The sequence below is a fragment of the Alligator sinensis genome, unplaced genomic scaffold (assembly GCF_000455745.1).
Source record: "Alligator sinensis unplaced genomic scaffold, ASM45574v1 scaffold2151_1, whole genome shotgun sequence".
Taxonomy (NCBI): domain Eukaryota; kingdom Metazoa; phylum Chordata; order Crocodylia; family Alligatoridae; genus Alligator; species Alligator sinensis.
In genome coordinates, this window is record NW_005843363.1 from 100898 (window position 1) to 115170 (window position 14273).

The 14273-nt window shown below is 42.6% G+C and overlaps 2 protein-coding genes across 2 annotated transcripts in view; one reads left to right on the plus strand and one right to left on the minus strand.

Annotated features, from left to right (window-relative positions):
- The window catches only part of NIT2 (nitrilase family member 2), a 21605-nt gene extending 10301 nt beyond the window's left edge, over nucleotides 1-11304 (plus strand). The window contains exons 6-10 of the mRNA XM_006038479.3: nucleotides 367-441; nucleotides 1198-1276; nucleotides 2017-2115; nucleotides 4877-4932; nucleotides 5446-11304. Coding sequence (XP_006038541.1) covers nucleotides 367-441; nucleotides 1198-1276; nucleotides 2017-2115; nucleotides 4877-4932; nucleotides 5446-5534 — 398 coding nt within the window. The 3' untranslated portion in view covers nucleotides 5535-11304. The remainder of the gene's footprint in view (nucleotides 1-366; nucleotides 442-1197; nucleotides 1277-2016; nucleotides 2116-4876; nucleotides 4933-5445) is intronic.
- Nucleotides 8335-14273, minus strand: part of TOMM70 (translocase of outer mitochondrial membrane 70) — a 38285-nt gene continuing 32346 nt past the window's right edge. Inside the window, exons 11-12 of the mRNA XM_025194992.1 lie at nucleotides 13560-13682; nucleotides 8335-12138 (exon numbers count right to left, since the gene is read on the minus strand). Of these exons, the coding sequence (XP_025050777.1) occupies nucleotides 11985-12138; nucleotides 13560-13682 (277 nt within the window). The 3' untranslated portion in view covers nucleotides 8335-11984. The remainder of the gene's footprint in view (nucleotides 12139-13559; nucleotides 13683-14273) is intronic.

Here is a 14273-nt window from a genome sequence, read left to right on the forward strand (position 1 = left end):
TTATTGAGGAGATTTGTATTAAGCCAAACAAGTACATAACATGACAAGTTTTTGCAGATATAGCTGTTTGATAAGGCAGAACTGACAAGGGCTTCCTTCTTTCCCCTAACACTCTGGCAACATTTGGATCTTAAAAAAAGAAAAATCTCAGATTGGTATTCTTTCTTGGGCAGTGCTTCTGAAATGTACTGCAGTTACAGGGATTACAAGTAAGAAAATATAGAATCATGGAAATGTATGTTTAAAGTCAATTCTTGTTTCTTCTGGTGCAAGGCATTGTAGCAGAGCTTCCAGGATTGCTAAAGAAGCCTTCCTATGTTCTGCATGACAGTGGCCACTGACTGGTGTCTTTTGTTTTGAGTACAGCATACTGCAAAGTGGGACTGGGAATCTGCTATGACATCCGGTTTGCTGAGCTTGCTCAGATCTACTCTCAGAGAGGTGAGGATGTATTGCTATATCTAGACTATGTACAACTGGGACTTGCCTGTACTTGAAGTATCAACCATTCAGAAAAGGCTGCTTCAGAAGAGGTGCTGCCTACTGATCAGTCTGCAGTTGCATACATGTGGGCATCAGGAGCAGAGTGCATGAGCTTCTGGTCCAAAACGTCGCGTCAGCCTGGGTGGTTAAAGGAGTAGTTCCTCCTCTTGAGACACTAATGTATGCTGGTCCTACATACACGTCCCCCATGTTAGAAACGGATGCATGTACCTGTACAGGTAAGCTAAAGCATGAACATCGATCCTGGACTTCTCTTCCTATAGATGGTTATTTATCAGTCAGATCAAAATTCTGTATATTTTAACCAGTTATGGATCCTGAAGTCCTGACATAAATTCATTAAAAGGCAGAGAAATGTCTTAACTCTCTTCTACAAATTTTGTTAAGCACAGGCCAGTCCTTGCTTTCCACCAATGAACCTAGCATGGAATATCATTGATTGAGTGTCCCAGCCCACAATTATTGCATGACTGCCTGGGGTCTAACATCTAAGCCCATGCACCAGTTTTGTGTCAGTCCCCATGTTCAAGTGGTTTTTGCTGGCTGACTCTTGAAGCCATGCAAGTCAAGAAGAGGTACAATCACCCTGAATAACCACACATTTCAAGTGCCCTGGCACTCTTGGTTAAGGTATCCCTGCTTCCACATGAAAGCAATGGGGTCATCTTATAAAACATGCATTTTTCCTTAAAGGTTGCCAGCTGTTAGTGTATCCTGGAGCTTTTAACCTGACAACGGGACCAGCTCACTGGGAGCTACTGCAAAGAGGAAGGTAAGAACTAAATAAGCAAACCTCTCCGTAGGTGATTTTTTTTTTTTTTAACTTGAACTGATTCACTTCTGTTTAACTGTTGTTTAATAACTTATTGGACTCTGAGGCCATATGAATTAATTGTGTCCTAACTGCTCCCATCAGAGGTTACTTATCAATCCTGAAGCCTTCCACAGAGCACCAAAAACAGGGCTCCATTCACTAACGGGGGGAAAAAAACCCAGATGCTTCAACTGTGCTGAGGGATTCTTAGAATTTAGAAAGCACTTTTCATATTTAGCTCTCCCTGCACTGTACTTGCAGGCATGGCATGTATGGAGAGTGAGACTTGGTTTGGTTTTAAAAGCTGTTTGGACCATAAGCAGCTATTTCCACAGTTAGACTGTGAGGCAGCGTTGGATAGGACTAGAGCCCTAAAGGCTCCTGATCCGGTTTGCTTGCTTTGAGATCCTTGAAGTGTTTGGGACTTCAGTGGGTCCTCACTTAAAGCCCATGCTTAAGTTGATTTTAATGAACACCTAAATACTTTTTAGTATTTAGTGGCCATTTCTGTGCCACTTGGTATAGAGATTGATGGTTTTGACTGTTTAGTGTCCCTTACAATACTGAGCAGTGAAATGGAATATACAGATTACCTCTCTGGAATAGCTTTTTCTGCTTCATATTTTGCTTTAATGCAGTTCATTTCTGGTGTAGGAAATTGCAGGCAGTAACTTGTCCTTGTCATTCTTTGAATGCAGAGCTGTCGATAACCAAGTCTATGTGGTAACTGCATCTCCTGCTAGGGATGAAAAAGCATCTTACGTTGCCTGGGGACACAGCACTGTTGTAAATCCATGGTGAGTGCATGGTGGTAACAAGACTTTACAGAACTCAGGCAGGTTCTGTCTAAAAATGTTAATTTGAGGATGAAATATAATCACCTAAGATTCCTTTAGCTAATAGTAAAGATATGTCTACAGGAGACCCTTGCCATTCACAGGAGATACATTCCAGAGATCCCCACAAATAGTGAAATCCACGAATACTGATGGAGCTCCCCGTGAGACCCCACAGCCACCTCCTGCTCCCCCCCGCGGCGCCTAGGGACCGACCCCTTCCCCCCGCTGTGCCGCGCACACTCTGAGCACTGCCGTGGCTGCCTCCAGGGCAGAAGATGCCACTGTCACCTCTCTCCCCGGCACTCGCTCTCTGCCCACCTCCTGGCTCTGTCCTCCCCTGCCCCACGCAGCGCCAGAGCCAGGAGTTCGGTGCGCTGCCTTGACCCACCCTGAGTGCAGCTGTGCCGTTGGTGCGGTGCACCGCAAATATTTGAATCCACGAATCCTGAGTTCACAAATAGTGAGGGTTTCCTGTATTTTCCCCTAATCTGTTTTTCCATTCAGTGACTATTGGGAAGCTCTATCAGTTTTCCTGGTTTCCCTTGTGGGTTGTGTGGTTTTTCAACCAAAAGAAAGGAATAGAGGAACTGAAAACCTTGTGTGAGAAATGAGAAAAAAAAATGGCTGAGATTCAGGAGTAGATGTAGCACCTGGAATGATTAACCCTTCAGGCAAAAAGCTGAACGTCAATTGACAGTACCTATTCAGGGAAACATCCAATTACAAGTTCCTTAATCTAGTGTCTTGCAGAATGATCATGACATTCGAGCGGGGATAGGAAATGCGCTTTACTACTTTGGAGCCTATGGTCATCCCCCCTCCCCGTCTTGACAAAGGAAATGTGTAATTCACCTGACAGTAAACATGAAGCAAAGGAAAAAAAAAAAAAAAAAAGACTCCTCTGTAGAAAAAATTGATGGAGGGAAGCAAACCTGTCCGTAATATTGCTGCAGACCCTGGGACCAAAGAAAGCTGATTTGGGCCCATAGTCAATACCTGGATCAGATACTTTTAGGCTAGGGAGAGAAATTACATGTAAAAAGGTATCAGTGATCAGAAAGTGATTCAAATCTGTAACAACAGAAGCTCAGTGCACATAAACTGCTTTCAAAATGGCCAAAACTTTAAGATAAACCTGGATGGATGTAGTGTCAGACTTAACTGACTTAGGTTAAATTGGTTTATTGAACTTCTGTCCCAGAACCCCTCCAGATTCAAGGTAACTCAGTCCCCCCAGCATCCCAGGATGCTTTGCATCTCTGCCAGAAAGCTCTCCCCTGCCTCCCCTTACAGGGTGGGCAGGCTAGCCTTGACCCAAGCTTTCTGCTCCAGCCAAGTAGGGAGGCATGCTCTAGTGCCCCCCTGGCTTCTGGTGTAGGCCACTGATTCTGGAAATACAGCCACGTGCCTACAAAAGAATGCCTGTTCACTTGCTTATCAGTTCAATCTATGCAGTTTAGATTAACCTGAGAAAACTGAGTCTCAGGCTTTTTGACTGTCTGTACTTAGCTGTAGAGTTCTCCTCTGAATATCAGTGGAACTCAAGGTGGCACTTAGATAAAAATCTTAAAAGTTCATTGGATAAAACTTTACATCTGCTTTTTAAGGAACTCCACTTAAATTTTATTTAATCCAGTCAACAGTGAAGGCAAAGGCCCAGTAAAACATTACGGAATGGTTATGCTGCATACTTTTAACACACAAAGACAACTTTGTAAGGATAAAACAATATATTCAAGTTGCTTAGCTTATTAAATCCCACAAAAGGAAGCTATTTACATGACACTCACTTGTTGTGTCATTTCTGTCACACAGTTGTACATCAAACTAGGTGCTGGGTACAGGGTTCATCCCAAAACAGAGACATCTTTGGGATTCTCCAGTAGAGCCTCCTGAGAAATCAACAATACTTTGACCTTGTCATAATCAAAGAGTAAGAATGACAGAGCAAGAATTTGTAGGATATAAGACAGATATGAAAGATATTCTGACTTAAATAGAAGTAATATTCTCCTATAAGCCTAAGTAGCTTCAAATAAATGAGGAAAAATATGCAAACAACAGACTTTCTAGGTAATAATTACTTTTTGTCTTCCAATAATTAACTCAATTCATGTTACTTGTCAACTAGACAACTTTTAGTTCTCGTGTCAAATTGAAACCTGTTTTTAATCTATCTGCCGGTGACTCCACCATTTTTACATTAGAAGGTGGCAAAAATTAATGCCTGTGGCTAGAGGCAGAAGATAGTGAAAAACAGTCTAGGATCAAGACTATTTAATAAATCATCCTGACTAAAATATGCCACTGTGAGTACAGCTGCTATTTGCAATAAACAAATCAGTAGAATCCAAGATGGGGGTAAAGACTTGGAAAATGGACAGGCCTTGGCACATGCAGTTTATTGTTCCTGCTAGACTAGGGGATAAGTCAGGCAACTAAACGGATCTATGGAAGGAACAGGTCAATCTACACCTGTTCATTAGGTATTTTTTTCTGTACAAAGTAAGGATGGTTATAAAGAGGCCAGTGCTTGGGCATTCTCGATGTCCACAGGAGACAGGATAAGGAGTAAGTCTTAAGTTGCAACAAGGGAAATTTTAGGTTAGCAAGTACCATGGAAACGCTTGTCAACCCTGAGGGTGGTTAAGCCTGGCACAACAGAGTTCTTTCTGGGCATTGTCTTTCCATAAGTTATAACGTATGCTTCTTTTTGTAGGGGGGAAGTTATAGCCAAAGCTGGCACTGAGGAAACAGTTATATACACAGATATAGGTAAGGCTGTAGCATTTCTTCCTCCTTTACCACCAAAAAAAGAGAAAGCAGTCAGAGGTTAGAAAGGCCAGCACCCTTTGTAACTTTCGCACTTACACTCATCTATCTACAGGCACTTGGGGGAGTATGGTCTTTTCCAGAGTGTGAGGTGACAGCCTGGTGACTGAAAGTTTCTGGATATTTATGCAAGGAGCCATGCAAGGCCCTTGCTGACCAGGCAGGGTTAAGGGGAAGCTCAGGCTTGGTTCAGCCCTTTGCTTCTCTGTCTAGACTCCCAGCAAAGTGCCACTTGTGAGGGCAGTGTTGGTGAGCTGCAGAAATGAACAAGCCCAGATTTTTCTGTTCCTCTCCTGCATAAGCTTTGTTCGCACAATGCAAGTATACAAAGGTGTAGTCAAGCTTGACAGATCAGAACCATTGTTCCTCCCCTGCTGTAAAATGGCCTTCCCCAGACTTTAGGTTTCCCAAGTACCATGGGTTCTGTATGTCTAACACCTGCTTAATCTTTCACAGACTTGAAGAAGCTTGCAGAAATCCGCCAGCAAATCCCCATTCTTGCCCAAAAACGCTCAGACCTCTACTATGTTGAGACAAAGAAATAGTGAGACGTTTAGCCTGTGGATCTATTTACCCAGCTTCTTTTGCAACGAGCTCTTGTCCTTTGCCTTAATCTTCATAAACAAGCCAGAAAATCAGTAATTTTCACACACAGCTATGAGGAACTCGTACTCAAATGTTATAATTACACAAAGTAAGCTTGAATGCGGATGGCTTCTGCGCTGGCTCTTCTATCTCCTTCCCTACTTCAGCTATTTCGCAGCACCATGCCAAGCAGCAAGTTAACTTACGCTGACATCAGCAATAAGTTTTGCCTGCTGCTTGTGAACATTCAATTAACTGAGGGTAGGAATGTTACCATGACCTTTGCCTGTCGGTCTGGAAGTGCCCTGAGGGTTTCAGCTTATTGAAGATCAAGGGTGTGAGCCATAAAAGGGTGTAGGCCAGGGCTAGATCAGGCCCGTGGCAGACTCCATTTCCTAGCAGCCCCTGCCTGTGTTTCTGTGGCCAATTTCCCTGGAGACACCAGGAACAGTGGCGTGGTGACAGCACAGGGCCAGGGTTTCCACGGATAGCAGGGTGTGGAGCTGCTCCAGGGCTTGGTTCTTACAGTAGTGACAGCATGGTCCAGAGCTGGGCTAGAGCTGCGATCTGGTGCCCCCATGCCCTGGGCAGGGGCCTGCAGGCAGTGGATCACAGCTCTGCCCTGGCTCCGCTGCATCAGGAGCACATGTAAAAATGCCCTAGGATTCCCCGTTCACAGGTGCTATGCTGGCTCAGGGAACCAACAGCCCCAAATTGGGCACTGAAGCTCACCATAGAGATAATGCCTTGAATTGCCAATATATGAGGGCTGACCCAAAATGCTGAGGAAAGGTGGCTTAAGCTGGCCCTTTCAGAGACCAGCATGCCTCCCTGCTGTTCACAGTAATGTTCCTCAGGATCTGCAAACCTGAATTGTTGGGTGCTCCTGCCATGCATGGGAAGGCCATTTGCATTTGCTTCAGGTTTTCCCTGCAAAGCTAACACAGTACCCACACCAAGCTGTCTGGTCCAAAGGTGGTAAGGGTGCTCTGTGCTGTAACTTGGTGGTCAGCAGTCACTTCGGTGGTAGAGGACCATAGGGAGAGGCAGCAATTGAACTCTGATGTCTTAAGGGGAAGGTGCTCTGAGCCCTTATTTTTTGCCACCTTTTTATCCGCTGAAGCACCTTTGGAATGGAAAACCCACACCAAGAGTTACTGGACCCTGCAAGCAAAGAGTTCCACTTGTCACCTCTCCCTATACAGAGCTCCTTTAGTCTCATGGGGAGGGTGTTACACATTTGCTGAGGACAAGAATTAGCAGCACTAAAAAAAAATAAAATAAAATCCATGCGAGATTAAATGGAATACCTGCAACAGCATTCTTCAGAACAGGGAATAACTTGGTATAACGACATAAGCAGATGTTGCTTTGGTGAGTGAGTTCTCTGGAAAATGTAGGCCCTTGCCTCCAGGGAATTTTTAAAATTCTAACAGCAACTTTAAGTAACCACACCTTGTGTGTTAGAAACCGCACATCAGTTTGTCACTTATTTTCTGGAATGAAATTACTTCTTTTCACTTACTGTAAACTTCTCGCTTGCTCACCTCCTGGCATACAGGCAGATCTGTGTAATTTCTAATTATGATGCTGGTGTCCTCCTTGAAACACTTGAATTGCAGACATAGAAGTGTGAAAGTATGAAACACCAAAGACCAAATTCTGCTGCATGCTACTAAAGCATGTGGGCATAATTCTGTTGTCATCCTCACAGGGTAGGGGCAGGTGTTGACTCATTGTGTCAGAAAAACAGCACAAGTTTTTTGTGAACAAGTTGTGAAACTGAATGTTTCCTTTGGGTGCAGTTCTGGGTTTTAGCAGCAGATGGTGCAAGTGAAGTGGTGGAAGACTTTTTTCACACAAGGCCTAGTAGGCCTGACCTAGCATATAGACTTCCATTGATTTCTACCTTCAAGCCAATACCTTCATCAATTTTTTGTGTAAAAAATTAATTTAATCCTGTCTCCTGCTGGCTTGAAGTGAAGAGGGGGAAAGAAGGAGGATTGTAAAAGTATTTTCTGCTGAGAAACCTCAGGAAAATGCCAGCCTTTGGGCAAAGTCTGCTTTCCAAAAGGAAAAAACAGTGCTGCTTAGCAGTTGGAACACACTGAGCAGGTAGTCCTTAATGGAGACAAGAGAAACATCCCTGGCAGAGGAGGCCCCATCAACTGCATCAAGAATCCCAAATTCATACCATGGCCAAGATATTAAATAAATAAAATAAACAAAAATTAAGTTTGGCTTTTCTGCTCTGGAGCAGCACATAACCCTTTCAACCCTGAAAAAAGTAAAGGCAGAAAGCAGGGTCCCAGCCCCTTTAGAGAAGCCTCATACTAAGATATACACAGTACCAAGCCCTCTGTCACTTAGCTAGAAAGGTTTCAATAACCTGAGTCACCAAAGGGAGCAGAGGAAAGAAGCCACAATCATTATTATCTGCAACTGAAGTTCCATCTTTGGCTTCTCTTTCCATAGTCACCTACTTCTCCAGCTACTCCAAAGTCTCCTAGGGAGACCCTTTTCCTCAGGTGTTGGTCTGCTGCCACCCCATCAGCCTTCTTGGGTCTGGGTTGTCCATGTCAGCCTCCCCCTGCTGCTGGGAAGATTAACTTCAAATTAAAGCCAACTGTTTACAGTCCCGACCTCTTCCCAGGTAATGGTTCCCCTCATCACACCTTTCAACAGAGGTCAAGTTTGGCGTCTTGTGCTCTCCTTAAAGATGCATATAAAAGGAGGTAAGAAACAAAACGCAGACTGAGAGATGAAATGAAAATTTATTAGTTGGAAAAAAAAAAATCAACAATCAACTGTTTATGTCTTTAATAAATTTCCAAGAAGGCTCACGGCCAGCCACAGTAGCTTCAGTAGATTGGCGCCTTTTGCAGCCAACAGTTAGCATTAAGTCAACCCTAGCTAGACCCAATTATAAAATACAGTAGTTTTATATTAGGTTCAGTTTTCTAAAAAACATGTCCAACTAATATTTTTCCCCAGAATAGTTTTATATGCAACAAAGTTTTAACCAGAATGTACTTGCCTTTGGAGGATTAAAAAAAATAAAAATAAAATAAAAATGTGGGATGCTGATGAACAGTCCAAATGTTGGTTTTTAAAATAATAAAACAGCATTTACAATGAGGGATAAGCTGAGAAGAAAGTTTGCTTTGAGTAAAAGGCTGTTTAGTCCTGGAGTGTCAAACGGAGAGATGTGATTCCACCTCGACATAAGTCCCAAATGGGCAAAGTTGATTAAATGACTCAAATCCACCCCAAATACCTCGTTACATCAGGTCTTGCTATAGCTTGAACTCACCTCCAAGGGAGGCCAAGAGGGTTTTGTGTTTGTCAAATTAGACATCATCCCTAGGCTCCTTAGTAGTTAAAGCAGTCACTACCGTGTTGACAGAAGGCAGGCACTTTAAGTAATTGCTCTTTCCATATGCACCAGCATTCTATAAATATAGAAAATCTATCAACAACAGAACATAAATATTTCCCAAAGCACAACCCATATGAATACATTCTCTAGGAATAGCAAAGCAAGATGGCAGGTACTGCAGTTGGACAGGGGGCAGGAACATTGGTATCAGCACTGCTGGGAGGCCTAGTCTGAGCTGTTTACTGGTTCAACTGTTCCCAGCACTCCCCAGTGTAGAATCCAGACCAACTGCTGACCGGTTACACCATAGTTTTGAAGGCTAGTACCTGCTGCACTCGTTCACCTTTGGAAGTCTGGGTTCAGATCCTGCTGACTGAAGTCATAACTTCAAATTACCATTTGTGCACCTTGCAAACTGTTGGCACGCTGTAAGCAGCTGACTGGGAACACGAGCTGCAGGGTTTTCTTCATAGGATGAAGGTATATGGTTGGTTAGTGAGGGATCTGCTTCTCACAGCATCAGGCCTAAGGCTAGTCTGTTGTACTAGCTCTACATTCTTTCACTAGGGTTTTTTTGTTTTGTTGATTTTTTAAATAGCAGCAATAATGTTAACTCCTTGCGTTTCTCACACTCTCATTATTGAACAGGGGTGTTTGTGAGTTCTTATGCAGCACTCCTGGCATGAAGACAATTCTTAGGAGCTAGGCTCTTTCCTGCAGCAAACTAACATCTACTCTGCCAGGGAGTGACAGCCAGCTGCTCCAATTCCTCTTCTACACGCTGCTCTACTGCTTTCTCACACCACCTCACTCAGTGTTCGGCTGTTCACTCTAAGCTTGCACCTTGTCAGCATTTGGAAGATTAAGCAGGAGAAGGTAGAAAAGGAGCAGTGGCTACTCAAGTATTCATAATCAGCTTCTAGATTCACAGTGGCCTCTAATGTCCACACACAACTGGAGGTCTATGCCACTTCCACTGATGCCATTTGCAATCTTCTGCCAACACTTCATCTTACATATGTTGAGAGAGAGACACTTGAATGTAATATTTATTTGTTGACTTTACAGGTGATGTCATTTACAAAAAAATTACAGACAAATGCATCTTTCAGTGCAGTTTCAAACTATTTCAAGAACAGGCAATAGTCCGTGATGATTTGGAATGCTAGGATTAGACAGCACATGCTTGTTTTGTTTCCTTAATCTTTGGGGGAAAGAAGAGGAGAAACAACAATGGCATCAATAAGGCCATGCGAATAAAAACCCTTTTGGGGAACAGGACATATTACAGTCAAAGTTTTGAGTAATTTCTGTGAATTTGACATACGGTCGTTCTCAAGTAAGAGAGGCAGCAATTGCAAGCTCCACGGCAGGCCCAGCACTCAATAACTGCAGCGTCCTCTGAGAGAGACTGTGTCTTAAACATCTTCCACTCCACACAACATTGCTGCTTCAGGAGTTTAGGACTTCCTGAGCTGGGCATAAAATGGAAAGTTTAAGCCACTGTCTGTCCACTGTCTGTCCCTGCATCCCTGGCCAATGAGGCCAAGTTAAAAATACAACTTGCCACTGTTAGGCATTAGAACTCGTGTGCCAAAGTCTCACACTTACCGAGTTCACTTCTGTAAGGGATGTAATAGATTAGCAAATCAACACATAATTTCCATAATTTGGAGTGGAGAGAAGGCCCAGAATACAAGCAGGAAATCTAAATGGACACAAATTAAGCCTTTGCAGGACGTCAGGAGCTCCTCACAATCCCACAAAGCCAGGGGAAGGCAGTCACAGAATGATTCTAGAAGCAAAGAGTAACAGGTTACACCAAAATAGCAGAAAAAGCTCTCTGTAAAATTCCATCACAGAAAGGCTTAGTGTTGAGCAAGTCACCGATAAGGAACATGCTGGTAGTTGAACATCACATTAGACAGTATCTGTAGTTTTAGCAAAGACAGTTCTGCAAATCAAGAACATCAGTTAAGATCCCATATCCGTTACTGGGCTTTGCTCCTTATCTCAGCTCACCTGCAAAGGACAATTTGGAGGAAGCAGAACAAGAACACACTGGCTGGAGTTAGAAAAACCCCAGTTTAAAGTTTTTTCCATACCTGCTACAGCAATTAAATGCAACAAATTTCAACAGTTGAGGTCAAACACACACAACCCCAACCTTGGCAGTTAAAGCCTCAGGGAGACTTCAGTCTCCTGAAAGTTTCTTTGAACCACTCAGACTTTTAACAGTTCCCAATGGTTTTAAAGACAGAAGAACAACAGAGAGCAATGGCCTTGCCTTTCAGTAATACCTATGGTGCAGTAGTGTTGACTTGGAAAGCTTTTTTTTTTTTTTTTTTTTTTTTAAAAGAGCTCTCACAAACAGTATGATAGCACTTTTGGGGAGAGGGTACGGGTGATCAAAGTCTGTTAATAGCTGCCACAGGACTATTTCTAAACAGTATGCAGAGGGCAGTAAGGGTTTCAAGGGAAGACTGCATGCTTGGATATATTTACAGGGTTTCTCTTCACATCTATTGACTTTTTTAGAAAAACCCTACTAGTAAACAGACTTAAGGGTTTTTTTCTTTTGCAAAACTAAAACCAACCCTTAGGGATTGTGTATAAAAAGAAACCTATTTTACAGCACTGGCTAGTATTAAGTTTAAAATCAACAGAAAAACATGCTGTAAAATTGTATCTCGATAAAGCAAAAATCGCCCACAATATCACCACCCAGAAGGAACCAACATAATGTTTTTATTTGCATGGCCAAAGTAACTTTTTGTTTGTTCCCCTGCAGCTTGATTTCCCTTGAGAGGCTTTATGGTTTTGGCTGCAGAGGGAACAAGCGGCAATATGGCGTTCTTCCTGGGACAGCCACTCCCACAACACCTAAACATTTAACAGAGGTAACAAATGACAACATCACGAAAAGGAAAAATCTAAGTTCCACCATTCATCATGGTTTGCAACAGTGTCTTTGGGGCTAGGTTGAACTGGGCAACTTTACTTAAAAAGGTTGTTTCCTCCTCTTGTTTCTTTACAACGTTGGCGGTTTCAATCCGTATTTCTTTGCGACTTCTGTCTGGGCATAGGCAGCATCACAGAGCGAGTAGAGGTGGGCCATTTCCATTTCAGATTTGGCCAGGTTGATAGCTTTGTTGAACATTTCAATGGCTTTATCTAGATTGCCTCTGAAATGAAGCCAAGTACAATCAAATTAAGACACTAGGGCTGCATCTTGTATTCCCACAGCACTTACAAATATGAGACCAACCCCCACTGCTGGAGTGCAGCAACAACTGGGAGAACTAAAGACAACACAGTTTAACATGCACAGGGAACCACCTGTCTCACATGTCTGCGAACTTCTAAACACGAGCTGAGCTCTCCATGATTGATGTGAGGCAGCAGGGATTTAACTAGCCTCATCATTACTCAGCTATGACAGCTGGAGGACAGCTTTCCCCTGAATGCAAATGGCCAGCAATATAGATATAGCGTCCTCTATGAAATGCCACAAAAGATGACAGATCTTGCATGAGTGTCTGAAGAAGTTTCCAACCTCTCCTCTTGATGAAATGTACTCTTGCCCCATAAAAGCCAACAGGCTGATCTTGCAGTCAAATAGGCTCCGAGGCAAGAGGGCAGCTCAGTTATACTTATTGTTCTGAACTAAACTGTAAGTTATCCTCTGCAGAGATTCAATTGTATGCTCTGCTGGTGCCCAGGTATGGAAAGAGGATGTGGTCATAATCAGAACACTGCAAAATATTTACACTAGCAGGCTGTTCTTTCATCTTTGCCATTTAAGTTTGCAAACTACAGTACTGCCCAGGGAAACAAACCTCAGCAGTTAGAGCAGAATATCTGGAGTCTGGGCCTGGTAAAGCACTCTCCTCTTACAGAGTGTTACTTACTGGACTGTGTTTAATGGATACACAGGGAGTGTCTAACAATGGATGAGCAACTAGTTTTAGGTGTAGAGGTCTCTTACAAACACACAGTTCACTGAGTACAACAGTTTGCTTTTAAGAGGTTTAAGTGTGAGTATTTTTAAGATCACACAGTGGCATAAAAAAGTTCTCTTTTAAAACCTGCGATCTTTGTCACCACTATCCCACTATCCCTCCAACTGGTACAAGCCTCTTCTCAGCAAATCTAGCTGCACACCAGCTGTATAAATTAGTATGTAACTCACTCATCCCAGACATGCACTCAAGGGGCTTAGATCAAAATCTTAATAAACATTGTACCGTGTTGACTGGAAAGCAATTCTCCAAATGCAAGGCATGAAATTTGAATGGCATCCATTACAAAAGTGTTTGGTGAACAAGAACACCGTCGCAGTTAACTTGCTTTCTCATTTGTGTACACCCTGGGAACAAGGGGAGTTTGTGGAACTCTGAGGTGAGGAAGTGCCAGGCAAAAAGGAAGGTTTTCTCCAAACTCTGCACAGACCAAGGGAGAAGACAGCCCTGCCCTGGCTTCCCACAGGTGAGCTCTCCTTTCCAGTGCAGACAAGTTTCCAAGCTGTAGAACTGCTATAGTTCCAAGAGTAATTCCAATTTTTTAGACCCCATAATCACCAGTGCACTAGTGATTAAAATGTTACCTTTGCACTTCAATCGTTCCCATTGTTTCATATGCAAAGTCACATTTGTTATCGATTTCAATGGCCTTGCTTATGAGCTCCAAGCCCTTGTCTAGATCCTGCTTCCACTGAAGTTGAAGTAAACTGAAAAAAGAAAAACTGATCAAAACCCAGACTTGGATGCTGCTATGCTTCCCAAAGATCGCTTGACCTGGATAAGTGAAGTAAGATTCCACAGACAAATTAGGTTACGTTCTAAATATGAAGTAGGCTGTAATTTCCGCTGCTGACGTGAAATGAAATCACTCCCAAAAGCCTTTGAAAGAGGCTGTATCAGCAGTAATGACCACAGAGAAGTGAGTTCCTTTTCACATGTATAACTTCTTCCATTAGGAGCATCAACTACAGATTGTTTTTATAATTGTGAAAACTTAAGATCAAAAAGCTCCAATATGGAGCAGTTTATACATCATATTTATTTTTTTCAAAAGCACTTGACATTTTTTATATATATATATATTTTGAGCAGATTAGCACTTTGGAACACATTCCAATCAAATCTGACTGAAAAAATAAGGTTTACATTTTATTTGACCAAGTAAATTACAATTTTAATTTTTAACTTTAAAATTACTTATGTACTTTCACAGGAAAGACTATTGCTTTGCAACTCAATTATTTACAGGTAAATATATGGAAGCAAGCAGTAAAGTCTAAAACAGATCTTAAAAAGTC